Source organism: Takifugu flavidus, chromosome 12 (genome assembly GCF_003711565.1).
Source record: "Takifugu flavidus isolate HTHZ2018 chromosome 12, ASM371156v2, whole genome shotgun sequence".
Classification (NCBI taxonomy): domain Eukaryota; kingdom Metazoa; phylum Chordata; class Actinopteri; order Tetraodontiformes; family Tetraodontidae; genus Takifugu; species Takifugu flavidus.
The window spans coordinates 4,046,656-4,066,816 of NC_079531.1; the positions used below are offsets into that span (position 1 = coordinate 4,046,656).

Here is a 20,161-nt window from a genome sequence, read left to right on the forward strand (position 1 = left end):
CTGGGGAGTTTAGACAGAGTCCTCGAGGACTGTAATCCCACTGGGATTTTTGTCCTAGCAGGAAGACTGTGCTTTCCCCTGGGATATAATGTTCCTTATTTTTCTGGCTGGTAGGACAGAAATCACTGAATGTTTGCAGCCCTTGATGACTGGATTTGGACACCCCTGCATGAGAGGCAATGCAGACTTCATGCAGACCCAGAAAATATTGACAGTTCTACCATTTGTCAGGGCAAAATTGTCTCAAAAGAACACGATTCTGAGATATTTTATTTTGTTTTCATTTGCTTTAAATTGCTTTGGACAAAAGCTTCTGCTAAATGACTGAAATTCAAATGTGTTGTTGCAGTTTGTTTAAAAAAAACTTACACATTTGGTAAACTCCAGATTTAATACAAAATTACAAAGATTTCACTTAATAATAAAAATAATTTAAGACATCAATATTTAATCTGAAAAAATTCTTGAAAATAAAGTTGTTCTCATGACAGAAAAATAATCACACAATAAAATCCCACAGCATCAAATGATTTTACCTTTTTTTTTTTCCTTGAAGGAAAATTAGTTGGGTAGAAAATGGTCTGAATAAACAAAACTAATAGAAATCTGATTTTTGCTGTGTCATTCTCTGGTTCATGTGGAGTGGCTCTTGTGAACTCATGACGATGTCTATAGATATGGGGAATGTGAAACGCTCCATCATCTGTGCGATCTTCTGTTGTGAAACACCATGTTTGTTCCTCCTAGAAGGAACAAAGCGGATGCTGTTGTTGGTATTATTTTAAACCACTGACTGGTCATATGCAGAGTCAGCCAGGATTGGCTGTAGATTAGATTCAAAATGAAGAAACCTTCTATCATGATAATCAATTTGTCTATTACATTATTAACTCATTATTAACAATCATACTTTTAAAAAAAAATCATACTTTTCAAGCTCGCGGGGTTCAAACTTCCAGTTGGTTTTGGGCTCACAGAAGTCTACGCTGTATCCAAAATCCAAAGCCTGCTCAGAAATGTGAAGGAGGGTTGCATCATCGCTGATATACACTTGTGTAAAATCAAATACTCACCATGCTGACATATGGCTTCATTTCCCAGGCTTGGATATTTGTGTTATCAATAATGATTGGTGATCGGCCTTGCTGCATGGCCTTTCCAGCTGAAAGAGGGTCAACATTGAGATGATGAAATGGAGTGGACATGGCCCTAATCCAGCTGCTACAAATCATCATAAATGCCTGAAAACATCCCTGATGTGACGAGGCATCCGCTCAGACTGAACAGTAACAACTATAAATAAAAAGGTCTGATGATGTATAACAACCTCTAGTCTGGTTCCATTCATGTGCTTCTCCAAGAAGCCCTGGGTCATAACAGTAGCCATCTCTGTGAGCAAAGTAGTCATCTGTGCTGAATATTAGTCCATCGGGACAACTAAAAATCATCTCCCTGGTGGGAAAAATGGTACACAAATTCCTTATGAAAATACACAATTTAGGCTTGAAAGTGTAAATGTATGTAAAGTATGAATGCATTAATTACTGATACTCAAGGTTACCTGGCCAGTGTTGATTTTCCAGAGCCTGGAAGCCCCCTCATCAAGATGAGCACCAGTTTAGAGTGGTATCCATTAACATCATCAGGTGTTTGGCGGTGACGATTCCACAGCTGATTCTCTGAATCTCGGCTGTAGCCTCTGAGGTCATAACCCTCATACCCGTGACACCACTCTTGCTTTCTGAATGTTGGCAGTCCAGTATTTCCATTATCACCTGCATGTGTAAAAAAGCTGCAATCTTGCGGAGAATCTCGAAAAGGAAGCTGAGAGGAGTGACATCTTATGTGTGGAGGTGGGATATTTTGAGGTCTTGGAAAATGAGGATGTGGCACGGTCTCTGTTGAAGCACCCCCTCTGTAATTCTCATGTGATGGGTTTTGAGGATAGGGGAATGCTGTTAGATGATGAAATGGTGGAATGGGGTGTCTGGAGTCTCTTGGTCTTGGTCTGTTGATCATTTCAGGATGATCAAAGTGACTTTGATTAGAAGCTGCACTGTGCACCAGGTCCATATGGTCCCTTGGTCCTCTGTGGAAGTATGGCTCATTTTGATACCAGTGGGGCCATGATGAGGGTCTCCTCCCTTCATGTTGCTGGTTATCGAATGGTTTATTTCCCATGTTTCTATCTTTGCATTTTTTGGCGGTAGATGCTAGAGGAGGTGGCTGTGGTTGAACAAAATTTACTTTTTTCTCTGAGTTATCTTCAGCAGCCTTCGGTTTATCTATCATCTCAATCTCCTTGTAAAACTCCTCCAGCGTATCATCTATGTTAGACTTGGCTGAGTCCGTAGGAAATTCTGGACCAATGAAGGTGGTGCTGGTGAGCCCTACCTCCTTTAAAGCACGCTTAATTGCACTTTTGTCTGGACTACTACCGCTCAGGAAGCTGGAATCTTTCTTTTCATCATCATCTTTAACAACTTCTTGCCGCTCATGAGCATCCACACAAGGCTTCTCACTGTCGGATGAATTGGTAACAGACATCTGTTGAAAATCAGTTAAACATTATTTAAGTTTGCACTGAGTGGACTTTCTGACAGAGTACAACACCATTGGGACTTTTTACAGACATTATCACTCCGCTTTACAGGCGTTCTAATAATCGATTACCGTTACCAAAGATACGGAACTATTTGTGTTGGCGTTGCCACATAAATGATTAAATAAACAAATCATAATCTTGTCTCGCTTATTGCTAACTAATAAAATACGCTTGTAGAACTTCTGTATAAAAGTAATAACACGTCCCGAATATCCGTGTGATTATCTGTCGCACCTAACAGCCCTCCGTCTCGTGTGATATTGCTCAATTAAGGTACCGTGGAAGTCAAGTATCCAGCATTTTCGCCTATGAACTGCAACTTAATGTATATTTATGTTGACTATATTGTAAGTAAGGTTAAGGACTGAACCAATATTTGAAAACTATGTAGGTAGCTAAAACCAGTAGAAGGCTGTAAATTTGAGTATAATTCTACTGTTCCTGAATACTTACCGTGTAAAGCTGAAATGCATTAATTTAAAAAAAAAATCAATAAAAATACAATAAGGAAATTCAGCAATCCGGTCTTGTTGTTGTGGAAGTGACGTAATCTTCCTCATTGATTGTTACAGGCTACGGTTAGTCATAGCGCCACCAGGCGGACAGGAGCCAGTTACAACATATGTGATTATAGTGGCACTACTGGTGAAGCGGACGCCGAAAGAATTAACTAACATTTGTTGAATTGATAAGCATCACGATTTTGTTGGTCTTCAATCATCACTGAGTGATCATTAAGGTTGGAGGGTTTTCAGATGTTTTTTCCCCATCAAATTGTGGTTTTGATGTGACATGAACATTTAGTAGGCAACAAATTCAGATCATTTAGATTCAATTCAAGGATTCTAAGTATTCCAGGAATCTAAATCAACTGCTTAATTTACTGCTGATCACTACCATAAGACTGTTTAATGTTTACTGTTATAAACAACATAGACTGGAGATCAGGATGTATATTTTACTGCAATCACTTCTTTAATGAGTTCTAAAATCTAAAACTGTACATAAGCAGCATTTAACCTTTACAGTCTTAACCAACATGTAATGCCTGAGTGTCGATCATAGCCAGTTCCTCATCATTCACCCACTGATCATCCACAGGTGTATTGGAAGGTTTTTGATTTGGAGTCTTTACAGTTTTTAAAGTGCCAGGTGTTTCAGTTCGGCGAGGCGGAATAAATATCTTTTTTACGCTGGGAGAAGATAGTGTACTCAGACAGGACAGAGGCGGTGGAGACGGGATGTGGGACAGATAGTCGAGAGCTTTCCTCTTCTTAATAGTGCTTGGGTTTCTCTCTGCTGAACTGTGAGCAGTAGAGTTCCTGTTTATAGGCGTTGAGAATCTGTGGCTTCTGCCTGGCTGCTGACATGTGACCTGAATTAATGGAAGCATTTTAGTTTTTCACTCCTTAGAAGTCTTGTTAATAACCATTATATTTGAGCTAAAGATACCACAGTAATTAAACTCACATCTGTCATGTCTCCTCTTCTCTTTACTGTGGAAGCTGGGGTTTGTATTTGCCCAGCTGGAGAAGCGATGGCGCTCAGGCCATCAGACATCAACTGAGAAAGCTTCTCTTCAGCGTGCACAAAAAAGTTCTCCTGGCCCTTAAAACATTTCAGAATGATTTGGTTACAGCAACAGAACAGCTTGTGGGTAGCTTTACAGGTTTGGAATATCACTCTACCTGAACCAGAGTTTTGAGCTGGCTGAAGGATTCCTGCAGATGAACCTCTTTGGGGTTTGTGGAGAAGACGGTTAAATCTCCAGCATACACGACTGGAGTAGGTGATGTCGACTGACCCCTCAGCTGCAGGTTGCTTAGGGCCAAAAGGACACGTGGCTTTATTACATCTTCCAAGCCAGATTGGGCGAAGCTGCTGAAACACCGAACTTTTACAAAATTCTGTTTCCCATCAGCCAGGTAAAATGCAGGAGAGAAACCTGTGATCAAGACCATGGACACAATCATTTAGTTACCAGCACAGAGAAAATATTTTAGAATCAGTCATTAAAAAAAGAAACACCAACCTTGCCCATCTATTATAGTAATGACATATCCTGTGAGATCAACCTCGCTACACAATGGATTGAATTCTGGATCTTGGAGTCTCACAAAATTGGTTGCAACCCTCGGCTGAAAATGTTTTGATAACCACTCCTCAGATGCCTACATTAAAAAAAAATTATTGAAATATACAATCAATATGTACCACAGCTATTGTACTAAAGCGACATCTATAAATACTATATGAATAGTGAATATAGCCATTATAGCTTCCTCACCTGTAGGTGCTCAAACTGTGTTTTTTTTGTTGCAGTTAGCTGAACCGTTGCATTTCCACCCTGTTTCTTTGAATCTAAAGTGGTGAGATTATACACTTTATAACGACAGCCTTCCTTCAGTAATGCCTGGAGCTCTGAGGGGGGCCGCCAAAGACTCAGCTGGTAAACTACACAGAAAAAAGCACAATTTCAAATACACATCTAAATAAATTCATATGCTTAGTTAAGTGTAAAAAAAGTATAATTCAATAAAAAATAAAGACAGACCACGGCCAGAATGGCCCATGGAGTCAGCAATGCACAGTCTCCACACAGGTGCGACATCTCGCTTGGGGCAGCCCCCCACGCCGTCCTCTGCACTTTCTACAGCTCGCCGGTAGCGATCCTGCAGCTCTGCCTGCTGCTTCTCCATCACCAGACGTTTGTAGTTCTGAAGAACCTCCACCTGCTTCTCAGTCAGATGCGCCTTGAGACACATTTACCACAGAGCTCAAGTTAAAACACGAATTAAAGTGGATTTTGCTTTCTGTAAATGAAAATCCACCTCAAGGAAAGCTGGGTCATCGCCCACTGCTTCGTACAGCTCCTCTCCATCTTGAAGACTTGTAATATTTTGACCATTGATTGTCCTTCTGCGCTGCGGTTTCCTGTTACCTAAAAAGGACAGCATGTCACACCAGATTGTATTTCAAACCTGTTTATAATCTCTAGTTCCCGCTTTTTTGTTCTTACCTTTTTCTTCCTTTTCAAATTCTGCTTTAATCTTGTCAAACAGGATTTCCATAGCTTTTTCTTTGTGAATGTTGTATCGTCTCGCCTCCTTCTCTTCTGCTCTGCCTGAACGGAACACAGTGCCTCCTTCTGGTTTCCTCTCCATCCACTAAAATATACAACAAGTAAAAAAGACAGTTCCAGGAGAGACGACACAGTATATAAAGCTGCGTACGCAACTACACTTACCAATATGGGATAGCTTCTCAGTATAATAATATCCACACATCCTACTGGTCCTCCACTGCTGTACAAAGAAGAGACAGGAAGCAGGAACGGCCGCGGGTCCCTGTGAAATCCTAGTTTAGAATCCCATCGAGCTGGTCTGCTGCTGTTGGCGCAAATCTAATACATGAAAGATTGTTACTTGGTGGCCGTTTAAAAACACCAACACTCGTGTCTCTCTCTTACAGTACCTTCAGCATTAAAGACACAGGGGCCTCCAGGGGGGAACAAGCATTCTCTGATCCGACTAGCTGAGCACCATGGATAATCAGCTTCCCGCCGACTGGTAGTCGACCTCTGTGAAGCATTGAGGTCAACGGTCCATCCAGTTGTGCTTTAATTGAATACCATCCATCGGTCAGCCAAACCACAGCACAGGGGTTTTCAACCTTTGGGTCAGCTCCTGGAGTACTGATGTCCCCAAAACTCTTGTTTTTTGGGGAGCTGCCTCTGAAGACAACCCCACAAACACAGAGGACCAGGGTTTTAGCTGCCGTGTCATCCTTTTCCATAATTTTTCTGAGAGCTGGTCTGCGACTGTGGTCAACCTCTATGTCATATCTAAAAGGTTGAAAACATGTTGTTTTAGCATTTCAAGTACAAAAATACATTTTAAAAGTAGTTCACATTCTGGTAGATACCTGTACTTAAGTTGTAGGAGAACCTGCTCTGGGGTGAGACAGAGGCTGCCCATCTCTTCTGGAAATGACCTTTCCATGGAAGCTTGTTTCCATACAATCCATCGGTAGTGATTATACACCCACTCCTCACTCATTAGTTTAGGATCAACCCCCGGGGTATCACACAATGCTCTGCGTAAGATGTAGATTGTGTTGGGATTTTACATTCATACCATTAAACTTTTGCACCTCAATTCCAAAATACCGATAAAACTCTTCTTTTCCCGCTGTCCCGTCATTCGTGGGAATCAGCCATCCTCCATCAGCGAGCTGTATGCCACCTTTATCCATGAGAGACTCCAGCTTAACAAAGTGCTGCAAGCTGAAGCGAAAAGATTCTGCAGTCTCACTGGTGATCTCCAACACATTCAGAGGAACCCCGAGGCCACACAGCTGAAAACCAACAGTTCAAACATGTCAAAACTGTCTCTTTCACACGTTCACATTAAACAGTCAAGGACTTGCCGGTCTGGCAGTGTAGCGTGCAGGTGGCTTTCCGTTTACTGCAGCTTTAAATGGAATCCTGGCGACTCCAGAGGACTTCCTCTGAAACAAACTTCCCGGTAATGGACGAATGGTCTGGCGTTTCTTCTTTCTGATTCGCATCTCCTGCATATCCCGTGCCAGCTGAAAATGGTGCAGGTGCTGAAACGGGACTGTAAACCACAAATACACCATTATGACACCTCTGTTATGAAATGTGGGCTTTATTATTCTGACAACATGCAGCCTGTTTACCTCTGGACAGTGTCCCTCTCACACACTCTGCCTCAGCAGCAGGGTTTTCTGAACCACGGGCAGCCTGACAACGTGGACTCATCACCAGTTCATCATTTCCAGTCTCCGCTAAGGCCACTTGTGGACTATCTTCTGCGGGTTTGTTACTAGTTAAACTGACTGTGCACTTTTTACTGGAAGGTGCAGCAGGTTGGTTGGTTATGGGTGTTAAAAAGTGATGTTTGTCCTCTTCCTCTGTTTTGGAAGATTTTTTTAGTTTTTTGAACGGAGGGATAAGTGCAGATGGAGTTGTTATATTATCCTTCAGCACTGCACCCTTAGGACTCCCTGACCTTGTGTTCTTTAAAAATGGTGGAATGAAAGTGGATTCCTGGAGAGGTGCCTCATTGATGTCGCTCAGAGTTGAAGCTTTTGTCGGTGTGGTAATTTGCAGACGGGTTTCCTTGAAATTTTCCCCACTAGTGTACGATATAAAGAAAGAGGACGATAAGATAAAAAACCTGCTTCAGCCATCTGAGAACACATTCAGGAGGAACCTTACCTGTGTGGGGTGGTGATGGTGGGACAAAATGACCTGTTGTAGTTGAAAACCCTCCTGTCTTTCATGATGCCTTCATAAAAACAATGAATCATCATTTATTTCGACAAAAAAATGTGTAAAATATTAGGTTGTTTAAGCAATCTACCGTTGGGACTGCATTTCTCTGGAATGAGCGTTGAACCTCTAGAACCATCAGTTCTGTCAAATTCTTCTAGTAGTCTTCTTTTCAGGGGAGGGTGGTCTAGAATTAAAAGAGCAATGCAACATCTTACAGACAAAATCAACAAAAGTCAACGGAAGTCATCCATGCAAACACTTACTGGTTAAATCTGAGTCCTCAACAAGCCTTTTCCTTTTTCTGTCATCAGCAGATCTGTCAGCAGGTCGAGGGTCATCATCCAGCAACAGACTTTCATCTTCCAGCAAAGCTTTAGTGCAGTCCAGAGCTTCTTGGGCAAGAAACGCCTGTTGGGTTTCACTGCAGTCATTTATGTCAAATGACTGAAAGCAGAGAAGTGAGGACTTGTCTGCTATTGCGACATTAGACAGTTCAGTCTTCAATGTCCTTGACATGTTAGCACCAGCGCCAACAGAGGAGGGACTCACCCCGGATTGGGTATTTTGTCCTTTCTGTTTAGTCATGAGCAAAGAGTTGGAAGAGTGAACTCCACTAAAGACATCTTTGTTACTGGCTTTTGAGAGATTTCTTGATTTTAACAGGTTTTCGGAGTCATGCTGGCTTGTTGAACAGGAGTTTGAAAAAGAAGTTTGCCCATCAGCAATGTCATTCAAAAGGCTTTTTGCTTTCAATAGACTTTTCTGAGACACATGAACTCTGGCTCCCCCTGCAGTGGTGAAAGCATGATGAATAATCTCTTTATTCTTAAGAGCATCCTCATGTTCACCCTGCTTTGAGTCTGAGAACTCTGCACTCACACTTACAGCTTTTTCCTCCCGAGGGGCCACAGATGAAAATGAAATCTCCTTGCCACTGTCTGCAAGACATGGAATCTTGGAATGGTTTGGCTTATCCTCAACATGTTCACTTTCGCTAAAGAGAGGCTTGGCCTTTTGCAAGGCTCCAGATAAAATGTTGTATCCTTTGCCACCGGCCATCTGAAATCCACCATTCTGTGCAGGGAAAGTGTCAATTTTGGGTTTTTGGTCTTCCTCTATACCCTCCAATTTCACATATTCATTCAGCAAAGACTTTGCTTTCATCATTGCTTCATCCGACACAGACACCTTTCTTCCGCTGGCCGTCTGAAATCCACCATTCTGTGAAGGGAAAGTGTCGATTTTGGGTTTCTGGTATTCTGTTCGACCCTCCAATGTCACGCTTTCATCCATCAAAGACTTTGCTTTCACCATTGCTTCATCTGACACAGACACCTTTCTGCCACTGGCCATATGGAATCCGTGGCCAGCGGGTGGGACGTTGGTACAAACATTAGTTCGATTCATCTCATGAAATCTGCTCACAACTGCAAGCGTTTCCCTCTGCTTTGCTGAAAAGTCATCCCGATCGTCCACAATATCACAGCCTTTAAATGAATCATCAGGTTCTTGGTTCTCTGTTGCAGAATCAAACTCTTTAAAAAGGTTTTTGGCTTTTAAAAGACTTTTCTGTGAAATGTGGACTTTTCCTCCGCCTGCAGTTGAGAAACCACAATGGATTTTTGGCTCATTTTCAATGTGGTCTTGTTTCGGGTCATCTTGGTTTGTTTGTAGAGTCTCAACATTAGAACTGATGTCACTAAAAAGAGCTTTAGCCTTCTGAAGAGCTTCAGAAGAGCAGGCTGTTGCCTTTCCACTGGCTGTATGGAACCCAGAACTCCTTGCTGGTGGCTCAGCAAAGGGCATCTTGAAGTGGATTTGCTCTTTCCTTATTTTCCCTTCATCTTCACCACAATCTTGCAATAATGTCTTTGCCTTTCTGAGGGCTTCATGTGAAATGGAAACTCCTTTACCGCTGGCTGTCTGAAAACCACATTTTTCCAACGAAGGCACCAGTTTTTGAGTGGCAGCAAGCCGATTAGTGTCTTCGGACATGTCTACGTCACTGCAGAATCCTGGTCCAGGGTTTGTGGCACTGAGGGAAGAGGAGGCAATGTGTCTTGAAGCTGTGGATGTGAAAGGAGATGAAACTGCTTTTGAAGGGGAAGTTCCACAGGTTCCATCTTCCAAGTCAGTGTGGCCTGTAGTTGGACTGACATTCCCTTTTTTAAACTCAGGGATATCTCTATTCAGGCATTTTTCTTTAAACCCTTGTACATTTTTACATTTCTGAAAGCTTGACTTGTGATTGCCAACAGGTTGTGCTCCCTCTTTGTGTCTCACAGAAGTGTCAGAGTTATTATCAACAGTGCCACAATCACTAAAGAAAGCAGCTGCATCCTGGAGGGCTTTTTCAGAAACAGAAATGACTTTCCCACTGGCCAACTGGAACCCATTCTGACACTTGCTTGCATGCATGTTGCTGTTTTTTGTCCCATCTCTACCACCCATTACACGCCTGTTTGAAGCTGCTGAATTATGTTGCTCCTCATTCAGAAGCCTAGCATGACTGTCTGTACTGGCATTATGCATTTTAGAGTCCATTCTGCTTCTTTGCTGACTTTGGGATGTTCCACATTGAAAATGTGGCTCCAGATCTGCAAACAAATCTTTAGCTTTGCTCAGGCACTGTTTTGAGACTTTTAAAATATTTCCTCCTGCAGTTTTAAACCCAAGCATCAAATTATTTTCCCTGTCCAGAGCATGCTGTTCAGTGGAAACAGCACTACTTGTGCCGTGAGAGATCCTTAAAACATCTTCAGAACATTTTCCTACTTTGACAGCATCACATGAGAAACTGGTAGATTTACATGTCTGGGATAATTTAGATGAAATGTCACTCTTCTTGTCTTGCATCAAGTGTTTCTCAGCATCTGAACTGAAGCTGTCATCAAAATTTATACCTGTGAGAAGATCAGCATCGAGCTCTTTTTTAGAGCTGGTGGTATTTTCTTGCCAAGGCTCTTTTGTCTCTGCAGTCCGGAATTGTGTAAACTCAAACTGACTGTCTGCTTCTTCCAAAAGTGTGCACAGCTCCGTCATGTCAGCTTTTTGTGAAGCAGTTAAATGAGGACCGCTTAAAGAAAGAGTCCGGTTTGAATTACAGGTTGTATTCTTTGCCGATTTATGAATCAATCCAAGTTCATCCTTAGAAAGGCAGATGCCTTTGCTGCTCGGCTCACTCACAGACTCTTCAAAGACATGTTTAGCTCTCTCCAGGTTGTCAGATAAAACATGTATTCCTTTATTAGATGCAGTTTTGAATCCTGATGCAACAGTAGAAGCATACGTTTTCTCCTTAGTGCCCAGATCTTTTTCATAAAGCGACATCCGATGAATGTTTCTTTTGGCACTCGTGCACTCCTCATTCTTCATGACTGGGATGATACTCTTACTCCCCAGACAGTTATTTCCAGTTTCTTCATTCGAAGCAGCCTTGTGAATGTCAGTTTCACAGAGAGATGATGCAGTAATATGAGTGCCATTGCCAACAGCGGACTGAAATCCACTGTCACTTATTGTGCTCTCATCGATTAGACTCTTCTGATTTGATGCAATGACAGACCTGTTACCGACGTCACGTTCAGTGGAAATATCTGCTTGACTTTTCTTATTTGCTCGTTTCAACGCTGACAGACAAGCTGATGGAGAGAAGACATCAGACGTATCCTTGCCAAAATCCGGCTCTGGCATTTGACTGAAGTCCTGTGCAAAATCTTTGGAAAGCTGTGATATGTCAAGGTCCTGGAGCTTTGCTTTGACAGAGGGATGAAGGCTTTTTTCAGTAAGATCTGCCTGACACTTGGCATCATTCTCCTTCACACTGCATCCGCTAACTTGTTCTTTAGCCATTGTTGTCACATATACGTCTTGCTGAATCACTGGAAACGGTTCCTCTTTCTGAGACTGGATGCCAGCTAGATTTTGGCGTTTCGGAGTCTCAACAGTGTAAACAAATGTCCTCTTTTTCTTAGTCAAACCAATGTGTCTGGTGTTTACGCGTGGCCTCTCTTGCTTACCAATATCAAAGTCACACTGCAGTTCTTCTGGAGCTCTCGAATTTTTTACCTCTTCTTTTGAAGAAGTGTTCTGCTCATACGTATGGCCAGTGGAAACCAGGATTTCAGATAAACTCAATGGAGACCACTGGGTGACTCTAACATCTCCAGCTTTTAGAGGTGCAGTCGGTGAATGCCCTTCCGTTTCCCGATGTGCAGTTGTTTCATCACTGGATACAGGATGCTCTGATGTTCCAATATCAGTGGGGATGCTGTTATCTTTTGTTTTTTGAGCCATTTCCTTCCCTTTGACTCGGTCAGTTTTGACTTTTTTCAATGTTGAACTAGGGTTTGTGAGGACATCTTCTGCTCCTTCCAGAACACTTGCCACAGTGCTGCGAAGTTCTTGGTCCTCAATAGCATCCGGTAGCTTTTGTTTCCAATCACAGGTGCCCTGAGAGTTATTAGGACCTTCTGGATTATCATTACCTCCATGGTAATCACCTGTTGACCACAGACCAGCAATCAGATTCTCGCAGCATCACCATCTATATCAGCTGATGTTTAAAAGAAAACACATTACCTTTATGAACAGTAGTCAAGTTGTTGTTTTTGGGTGATGCCACTACAGCTCTGGAGGGATTTGAAAGAGAAGGAAAAAGCTTCCGAACAAGCTGGGGAAGACATAAGGTGCCCAATCAAATTTTCATAGGGATGTTGAGATAATTTTCATCCTTAGGAATAAAAAATAAAAACTATTTTGTGGCTTCATTGTGTACTCACCACAACATTTCTCTCTTCAGACAAACTGACTGGGCAGGGACTCTCATCGGGTTTAGCTAGACGTTTGAGAGAACACGCTCAATAAAGGAAATGGTACAAAATACATTATGAAATCCTAATAGTACTAACTCACGTAAAATCAGGGTGGATGGTGGAGGGGTATTCAAAGAACTGGTCCATGAAATATCAGGATGAATCTCTGCACCAAGGCTTTCAGATATACGTTTGACATGACTGGACTGTATAATGAAATATATCAGTATCCATTTTATTAGTTTCCACTCAGGCACATTTAAATAAGGTTTATCAATGGAGACTCTATAACATTTTTACCATGGGAAACTTACTGGAAAATGTTGTGAAGCCCCCAGGATACCGCCATACACTGGACAATGAATGCTACAAAGAATACGGTGGGTGGGGGAGACATAAGTGAATCAGAATCAGTCGCAGCAGTCTTAATTGTATTTGAACTCACCCATCTTTTGGTAACAGACATGGACTTTGCGTTGGCATCCATGGCAACCTGTCGTTTTCTAGGTTGTTCAACACAGAAATATTTTATTAGAAGTACAACAGCAACAATTTTCTACATATCAACATGAAAGTATAACTTATTTCTGGAACATATTACACATGCTTCAAATGTGTGGTTTATATGACTATAACTATGCATTAACAAACTTTTAATCAATGTTACCGTGTCCATCAGCCAATGACTGCTCCCTCTCGGTTTCTGGGGACAATACTTGACAGTGTCTGAACAATTTGGGGGTTGAAAACAACTGGCTATCTATGGCAGGTTTAAAATGTCCCTCTTGGTTAGGACAGAGGTCATCTTGAAAGGAAATATTTCCCTCATTTGTTAAAGCTTGCAATGTCAGTACTTGAAACCAGTCTGGATCCAGCGGTCCCAAATCTGAGGGGAAAATGTACATACATGTTAAGAATTCAACGAGTAATTCATTTCAAAACATGTCATTACCGACATTATTTGCCCTGTCATAGACATTGTAGCATTGCCATGATTTACAAGAGCCTGACATACGGCGACGTCCACAAAATCATATTTTAAAAAACACATTCAGAGTACGTTTCACCCTACCTTTCCAGATTTCATCTTTAAAAACTTCGTAAAGGTTCTTTGAGGGGAAATCCATTCCAGACGTAAGTAATGTCGAAAATGTAGTTGGATGTCCGTCTGAAAAGCCAGATTATTGCGACGATTCATGTTAGAAATTTAATTATTAAAAAAAATGGACTCGTAGCGTGAGTTGTGTTCAGTGAACTTGAGCCAAACCACATCACATAACGAACCAGAAGTTAAATCATTTTCTGGATAAATGACTCTCACTCACCATGTCGGTGCGCGGTGTTTACTCTCATTCCTCCATTGTCCTCTTGACAAAATTTAAGACAAACCAAAAAACACGACTTTATACGAGTTGAATATAGCGCTACATCAAGCTACGCTAGCTACTTTCTCCTTAGCACCAAACAAACCTCGCGCGCCGCACAGCGGAACTCAATGACGCTTCAAAATAAAAGTTTTGCAGAAAATACTCTCTCCAAAACGTCCAATAACTTCATCAAAATGGCTGGCTGATAACATAAATTTATGTTTATTACATTTTGTGACGGTTCTGTGTAGACCAGATGGTCACCAGTCAATAAATGGTTTCCTGACACTTTTTCAAATTCAATTATTTTGAAGTTTTCGCCAGAAAGTCGGAATTCTTTTGCCAGGGGAAATTAGTCGAGCTCAGAGATCCACTGTCAGATGTGTCAGTCACTGTTGCAAAATAGCACATAGGCCTATGCCAAAAAGAAACAAGACACAATTAACAAATGGAAGTTTAATTTTCTTCTTTGCATCTGTATGCAGAGCACAAAAATACAGCAAATTGCAAAGGCAATTGTATTTACAAGGCGAGAGGCTTGATCAAGACATTATATCTCTACATTCAAATCACACAGGAGTCCCGGTAAAGCCTCCACGGCGCTATTTACACCTACTGATAAGTGTTTCCAATATTCCCTCATTAACATTACTAGTTACACAAAATCTGCAAAATTGGCAGGTTTAACAAAGGGTTTTTCTTTCAAAATTTTACTATAACTTTAGTTTAATAAAAGCACAATTTCATTTTTCAGATATTATATATAATTTAGTTAAAATGGATAAAAGCTACATTGTTAAGCTCACCAACTCATGCAGCATGTAGGTTTAGGAGATATTACAGTAGATTGCAGCTTGTTGATGTACTTACAGTAAATTATAACCATTTATATACACTATCAATAATTCCATCTGTGACAGTCGTCAGAGTCATAAACACCCACAAACAAACACACCCCCGTAAAAACACCCTAAATACAACTTATTCAAACCAAGATGAAGCATCCCTTAACTTGTAAATGTGTTTAGGAATTCTAATGCTGATGCTCTAATACATTCCTTATGGTACAGTAAAATACTTGCACTTCACTCACAAATTGCACATTTCCCTTAAAAACAATGAAAACAACATAACTGGAAGAATTATTTTTGCTTTGGTATATTTGTGTGAAACTTGTTGACCTCAGTAGCAAATGGTCATTATATGACTATTTGTAACAGTAGTGCAATAAATTTTGCAAAAACAGTCTTTCAAAAAAAAAATATAGTCACACATCTGATAATTTGACATTTGGATGTGCTGTTCCTGCATGTTAACCACTGAGATGATAGCAGCAACCCCAGACAGACACTTGTCCAACATGGACATCAGAGAGTAGATCCTGAAACTCTGGAGTCTGGCAGGAAAGCTGTGATGGCTTTGTAGCCCTGGGCCCGTCGGATCATGTCTCGTATCTCTCCATTAAGTTCCATCAACTTGATGGATATTTCTGTCAGGTCCTGTTTTGGGCCCACCAGAGCAAAAGTTCCTGTGTGACCTAAAGTTTGATGTCGGAAGTAGATGTGGAGTAAGGTCTGGGCCTCGTCGTCAGAGCAACTGCCGAAGATGTCATTAGGCCATACTGTCCTGCAATCAGACAGAAGTTTTTTCATTTTTTTGAGTGTGTTACTGCTGGTATTTAATAGTGCTCAGAAGGAAGGATCTTCTTTCATTACCTGCACTCACGAATGTAGTGAACAGCCATCAGAAGCCCATCGTTCTTTAGACACTCCAGTATGGCCTGGACAGCGGCCTCGGCAGAGGTGAAGGTGGGCTCAGGGCAGGAACTCTCATGGGTATCAATGTCATTGTTTGCCAGTGAAGCTGCTGCTAGCCTCAGGTTGCTCTTTAGCTCACTTAGCTCTCTGGACATATTTGTCAACTAAAGCAATTGAGAGACAATAGACAATAGTTAGATTGGCTTGGAGAGGAACCATACAGCTAAAAAACAATAATCAAGTTCCCACCTCAGGAATAGAGCTTATTGCATGGATGTGTTCAATCAGTTTACAGTATGACTGAAAAAGCAGGAGCAGTTGAAAGTGGAGTTTGTAGAGTCTTTGACAGAGTTCCAGTTGCTGAAAAAGAAGTTAAAAAAAGCACAAACATTTTTACATGGTGGAATGGTTAACAAATCAAAACATCTGTATATTTTTATGTCTACATAAACTGCTGTTCAACTGCTGTTGAACTATTACTACAGATAGGCTGCCTAAAGGTATGCACAAGACTTTATAGGTGCTTAAATCAGACTTATACAAGTTTTAACATCAGCAACAGGTCTTTTTAACTTACAGCAAGAGATTCCATTTGCTACAACAGAAAGCGTGTTATGGGACAGAAAAGAGGTAAGGAAAGCAGATGATGAAAAGGACAGGCAATCCTTCAATATTGACATGAAAGAGGGTATAAAGGTGCAGAAGTTGTATTATTTTCATGCAGACAGGAAGTAATATAAGGGTGGATATGTAAAACTGAAAGTTGGGCTGGAATATCTCATGAACTAATTAAAAAGTGACATAAAACAAGCCAAGCACAGTTTTTCCAGGCAGTTAACTGTAGCATGCCCACGTGAGTGAGCATCGCTTAGCCTTTGTACCTCAAGTTTGAACAGAAAACCATTTCAATTTCAGTTTAGATTGGGTACAAGATCAAGTGTGATTTTAAAAGAACTGTTCCTCATGCCCAGCAGTGCTTGAAATAATCACAATGCACTTTAAAATGAGATAATCCACATGACGTGCAGCAACTCACAAACCTCTACAGAGTGTGAGAGAAGGAGAGGCAACACTCACAGAGCTACAGTACCACACAGAAATCGAAATGCATAAAAGGCAGAATGATAGGTCAGTTGAAGATGATCTTCTTTTAAAAAATTCTAATAGTATTATTCAGAGAGTAATTATCTTTTGTAACACAACCATGCAAACTTAATCTGTTTGCACAGTGGCTGACGCATTATCTAAAACGTTACCTTCTCTTCCTGCGCTACTGAATGACATGCCATCACAGTGCCTCCGGGACTTCTGGGAAATGTGGCCTTGCAGTTATTCAGCCACTGTGAATGACAGGAATCATCACGATAACATCCGCAGATGAGTTTCGACTGATATCCAAACAGGGAAACGCAATATTTAGTGGTCTTACAGAGAGAGCTGCATCCTTTCTGTTGTTATAGGTATCGAGGTACTCTTGAAGTTCCAGCGCACTGAATTTCATTTTTTCCAGGAGTCCATAAGACATAATCTGTGAAAATAAGTGTTGAAGTCAGACATCTCTGTTAGAATCACAAAGATTGCATGAGCTGGAAAATGTGAAGCCTCTCACCGTGTCTGCATCAATAAAGAGTGTCGGGCATTCCGAGCATGATGCCAGCATCTGAGAAGACCTCAGAAGTTTCGAGCCCAACCCTCTCAGGCCATCCCCGAGATAACTCACAGCATCAGAGGTCAAGGAGTAAAACTTCTTTTGAATAGACTGCAATGAAAAAAAGAGTGGGTGTGATCATTCAGTTGAATGACTCAATGTGGCTGTTTTTGGGGCAGACTGTCTGGAATGCTTTGCTTATACCTGAAAGAGTGAAGAAAACACGTGGAAAGTGTAGACAGCGCAGGATCCATCTGAGTCAGCCACGAGCTGGTTGATGTGGCTCCGCCAGGCCTCCTCTGCGTCGTCGCATACCGTCGGTTGGAAAGCTGCCAGGATGGCAGAGAAAAAGGGCGAGGGCGGTGGGGAAGAACGGGACTCAAGCAAGTCGTCTCTCTCCTCCTCGGCCAGACTGAGAGAAAAGAGATAATTTTACTAATGTCTTTGTGCAGTTTGAGTGGGAGTAATGTTGCCATGAGCTACCTGGGCATGCAGTTGTCGATGTCCAACTCTGCCCTGTGGTCGGCGTGAACTAAATCCATGGTTAGCGCATCACTACAGTGAAATTCAAGTTGCAGCTCACTGATAGAGAGAGACAAATCATCCTCTTGAGCGCTGGTGTCTCCGTCTTCTTGGGACACACGCTAAAAAGAAGCAAACGTTCAGTGAATGTTAGTGTTACGTGCAGCAATGACATGGTGAGGCAGCATGCATAAAGGGCTAGTTATTAATTAATACATGTTACCTATGGTACAATTAATATATTACTGTAAAGTGTACACACTAACCTTGGTACAGGACCCTAAGGGCACTCCTTCTGGCCTTCCGTTATTTCTTTTGTTATTGTTTTACTAATTTTAGTGCGCATACGTCATCCCAATTACAGTAATTTTAAAAGCTCAATTTTTATTCACACTTTTGCACACTTGTTTTGGCACAGGCAATGTGTAAACCTTTAATAAGCTCCCACATGCCAAGAGGTTTTAGTTGTCGCTTATAGCCACCCACACAGGCACAATAGGTATACACATTGCCTTCAAAAAACAAAGAAAGAGAGTTTTTGTTTTTTTGGCTAGCTATGACCTGCTACCATCACCAGGAAATCTCTGCCATGATAAAACCCACAGCCCAAAGCATTACGAACTGCCTGCTTGCAAGTTTTAGTTCATTCCACAGCATGCAACCAATGAAATGTCAAAAAAAGCCCTGTCAAATTCTACAAGACAGACAGGAAACATATAAGACACAACCACATAAGACTAAACCCAGAACACATACATAAATACCCAAGGCAATTTTTTAAGCAACAGAAAAGCTCCTACTTGGCAAAATTAGTAAAGAATTCTAGTATGGAATTGCGATAAGAATTAGTATTTTCCAAAATCTCAGATACTCTGAAGCCCTTATTCACCCGTTGCTTCGAGTTCTCTGGCAGTTGGACCTCGAAACTGGGATGTTTGGTGTTCAGAGGAGTGGATTCAGCTGAAGTTGTGTCATAAAGAGAGGAGGGAGAGTCCACGCTGATGTCTGCTGTCGGAGAAAGGCTGACAGTCTGTGGGGGCACAGAGAGAGACTTGTTGGAATCTTCTCTAAACGGCAGTCGGCATCGACAGCTGGATGGACACATGGGCTTTCAATCAGCAAGCGCTTGTCTGATACCACATGGCAACCAACTGTGTATAACTCGATCTCAAGCCAGAAGATGACAGAATGTACTCCCACAGGCATCCAGAGAATTATGATGAATGCCAAATATGAGATATTTTACTAACACTTGAGTGACAATAGAAAAGTGAATCAACATGAATCACGGTGGACCCCCACCCCCCCAGAATTCCTAGCATTTTTTCTGAAAGGGAGGGTCCCAGTCATTCAATAACAAATGAGTGGGAGGGAACAGAAGTCATCCCAGGGTAAGATTCTTTTTTACTTTCTAAAAAGATTGGAATTGAGTGGATCTTTTTGGGGTTTGTTGGTAGGATGCTAGATTCATGGCTGAAAATCCACTCTTGTTTCAGCCTGTAGGGGGCACAAGTGGCCAAATTCTGAGCTGAGCATTGACAGTAAATATTTGCCACTGCACTCAAAATATTTACAACTACTAAGTGGATAATTCAAGACTTGTTAGTTAAAATACACCACCTGAATTCAGTGTTTTTAAATACCAACAAAATATTAAGCAATTTACCTAAATAATTCTTACATATGGATCAAAATATTTTTTTCCCCACGCAAGAGATACAAAAGAACTATGTAAAGGTTGAAGTGGCAGAAAACTATGCTAATTCAATATGGGCTTTTCAATTTCTCTATTTCTCTTTTCTCTATCTTATTTATAGATAAAATAAATAAAGGTTATACTCTGCTTGTGTGCATTATGGAACCATTGAGGTACAATAAAGGGTATATTTACAAGCTGTGAGTTCGAGAGTATCTGACTAGCAGACAGGGAATCCTCCTCAGAAGACTCGTCTGAGTCTTCATGGGTGAGTTTGCTGAGAATCGGCAAACTGCTGGAGAGCTGATTCTCGTCCAGAGGCAACAGGTCGCTGCGGTCCAGGCTGTCCACTGAGTGTCTGCGCACCCCCCAGTTGAAATTGTCCATTGTCTCTCCCTGCGGAAAAGAAGAGATTTTCATCAGTCCAAATTTAAGTCAAGGACAGTCTCTCTC

At 41.4% G+C, this 20,161-nt stretch overlaps 3 protein-coding genes across 6 annotated transcripts in view; all 3 read right to left on the minus strand.

The window, feature by feature from the left end:
• Window positions 1-372: 372 nt before the first annotated feature.
• On the minus strand, window positions 373-3,177 carry n4bp2l2 (NEDD4 binding protein 2-like 2). Of its 2 annotated transcripts, XM_057050138.1 has the most exons (7): window positions 3,059-3,177; window positions 2,247-2,547; window positions 1,562-2,213; window positions 1,328-1,452; window positions 1,074-1,162; window positions 930-1,006; window positions 373-743 (listed from the first exon to the last, which is right to left on the minus strand). In XM_057050138.1, the coding sequence occupies exons 2-7, from the start codon at window positions 2,545-2,547 to the stop codon at window positions 596-598; spliced, it is 1,392 nt and encodes a 463-aa protein (XP_056906118.1). In that variant the 5' UTR covers window positions 3,059-3,177; the 3' UTR covers window positions 373-595. The 2 variants fall into 2 exon arrangements, with proteins under 2 accessions (XP_056906118.1, XP_056906117.1); XM_057050137.1 differs by having other exon boundaries at window positions 1,562-2,547.
• Window positions 3,178-3,557: 380 nt separating this feature from the next.
• brca2 (BRCA2 DNA repair associated) lies at window positions 3,558-14,188 on the minus strand. The gene is made up of 25 exons (XM_057050139.1): window positions 14,044-14,188; window positions 13,791-13,886; window positions 13,386-13,604; window positions 13,164-13,221; window positions 13,033-13,084; window positions 12,819-12,924; window positions 12,686-12,741; window positions 12,486-12,576; window positions 8,168-12,406; window positions 7,993-8,088; window positions 7,848-7,917; window positions 7,307-7,764; window positions 7,034-7,224; window positions 6,774-6,961; window positions 6,530-6,700; window positions 6,080-6,449; window positions 5,853-6,008; window positions 5,625-5,772; window positions 5,437-5,546; window positions 5,160-5,358; window positions 4,893-5,059; window positions 4,638-4,776; window positions 4,294-4,550; window positions 4,076-4,213; window positions 3,558-3,980 (listed from the first exon to the last, which is right to left on the minus strand). Exons 1-25 carry the CDS (start codon window positions 14,069-14,071, stop codon window positions 3,636-3,638), a joined length of 8,148 nt encoding a protein of 2,715 aa, XP_056906119.1. The 5' UTR covers window positions 14,072-14,188; the 3' UTR covers window positions 3,558-3,635.
• Window positions 14,189-14,526: 338 nt separating this feature from the next.
• frya (furry homolog a (Drosophila)) overlaps window positions 14,527-20,161 on the minus strand; it is a 31,652-nt gene continuing 26,017 nt past the window's right edge. For all 3 annotated transcript variants that reach the window (XM_057049357.1, XM_057049356.1, XM_057049358.1), the window contains exons 52-62: window positions 19,904-20,104; window positions 18,902-19,042; window positions 17,974-18,134; window positions 17,695-17,902; window positions 17,452-17,601; window positions 17,272-17,370; window positions 17,099-17,182; window positions 16,420-16,437; window positions 16,092-16,202; window positions 15,801-16,006; window positions 14,527-15,711 (exon numbers count right to left, since the gene is read on the minus strand). In XM_057049357.1, coding sequence (XP_056905337.1) covers window positions 15,453-15,711; window positions 15,801-16,006; window positions 16,092-16,202; window positions 16,420-16,437; window positions 17,099-17,182; window positions 17,272-17,370; window positions 17,452-17,601; window positions 17,695-17,902; window positions 17,974-18,134; window positions 18,902-19,042; window positions 19,904-20,104 — 1,638 coding nt within the window. In that variant the 3' untranslated portion in view covers window positions 14,527-15,452. The remainder of the gene's footprint in view (window positions 15,712-15,800; window positions 16,007-16,091; window positions 16,203-16,419; window positions 16,438-17,098; window positions 17,183-17,271; window positions 17,371-17,451; window positions 17,602-17,694; window positions 17,903-17,973; window positions 18,135-18,901; window positions 19,043-19,903; window positions 20,105-20,161) is intronic.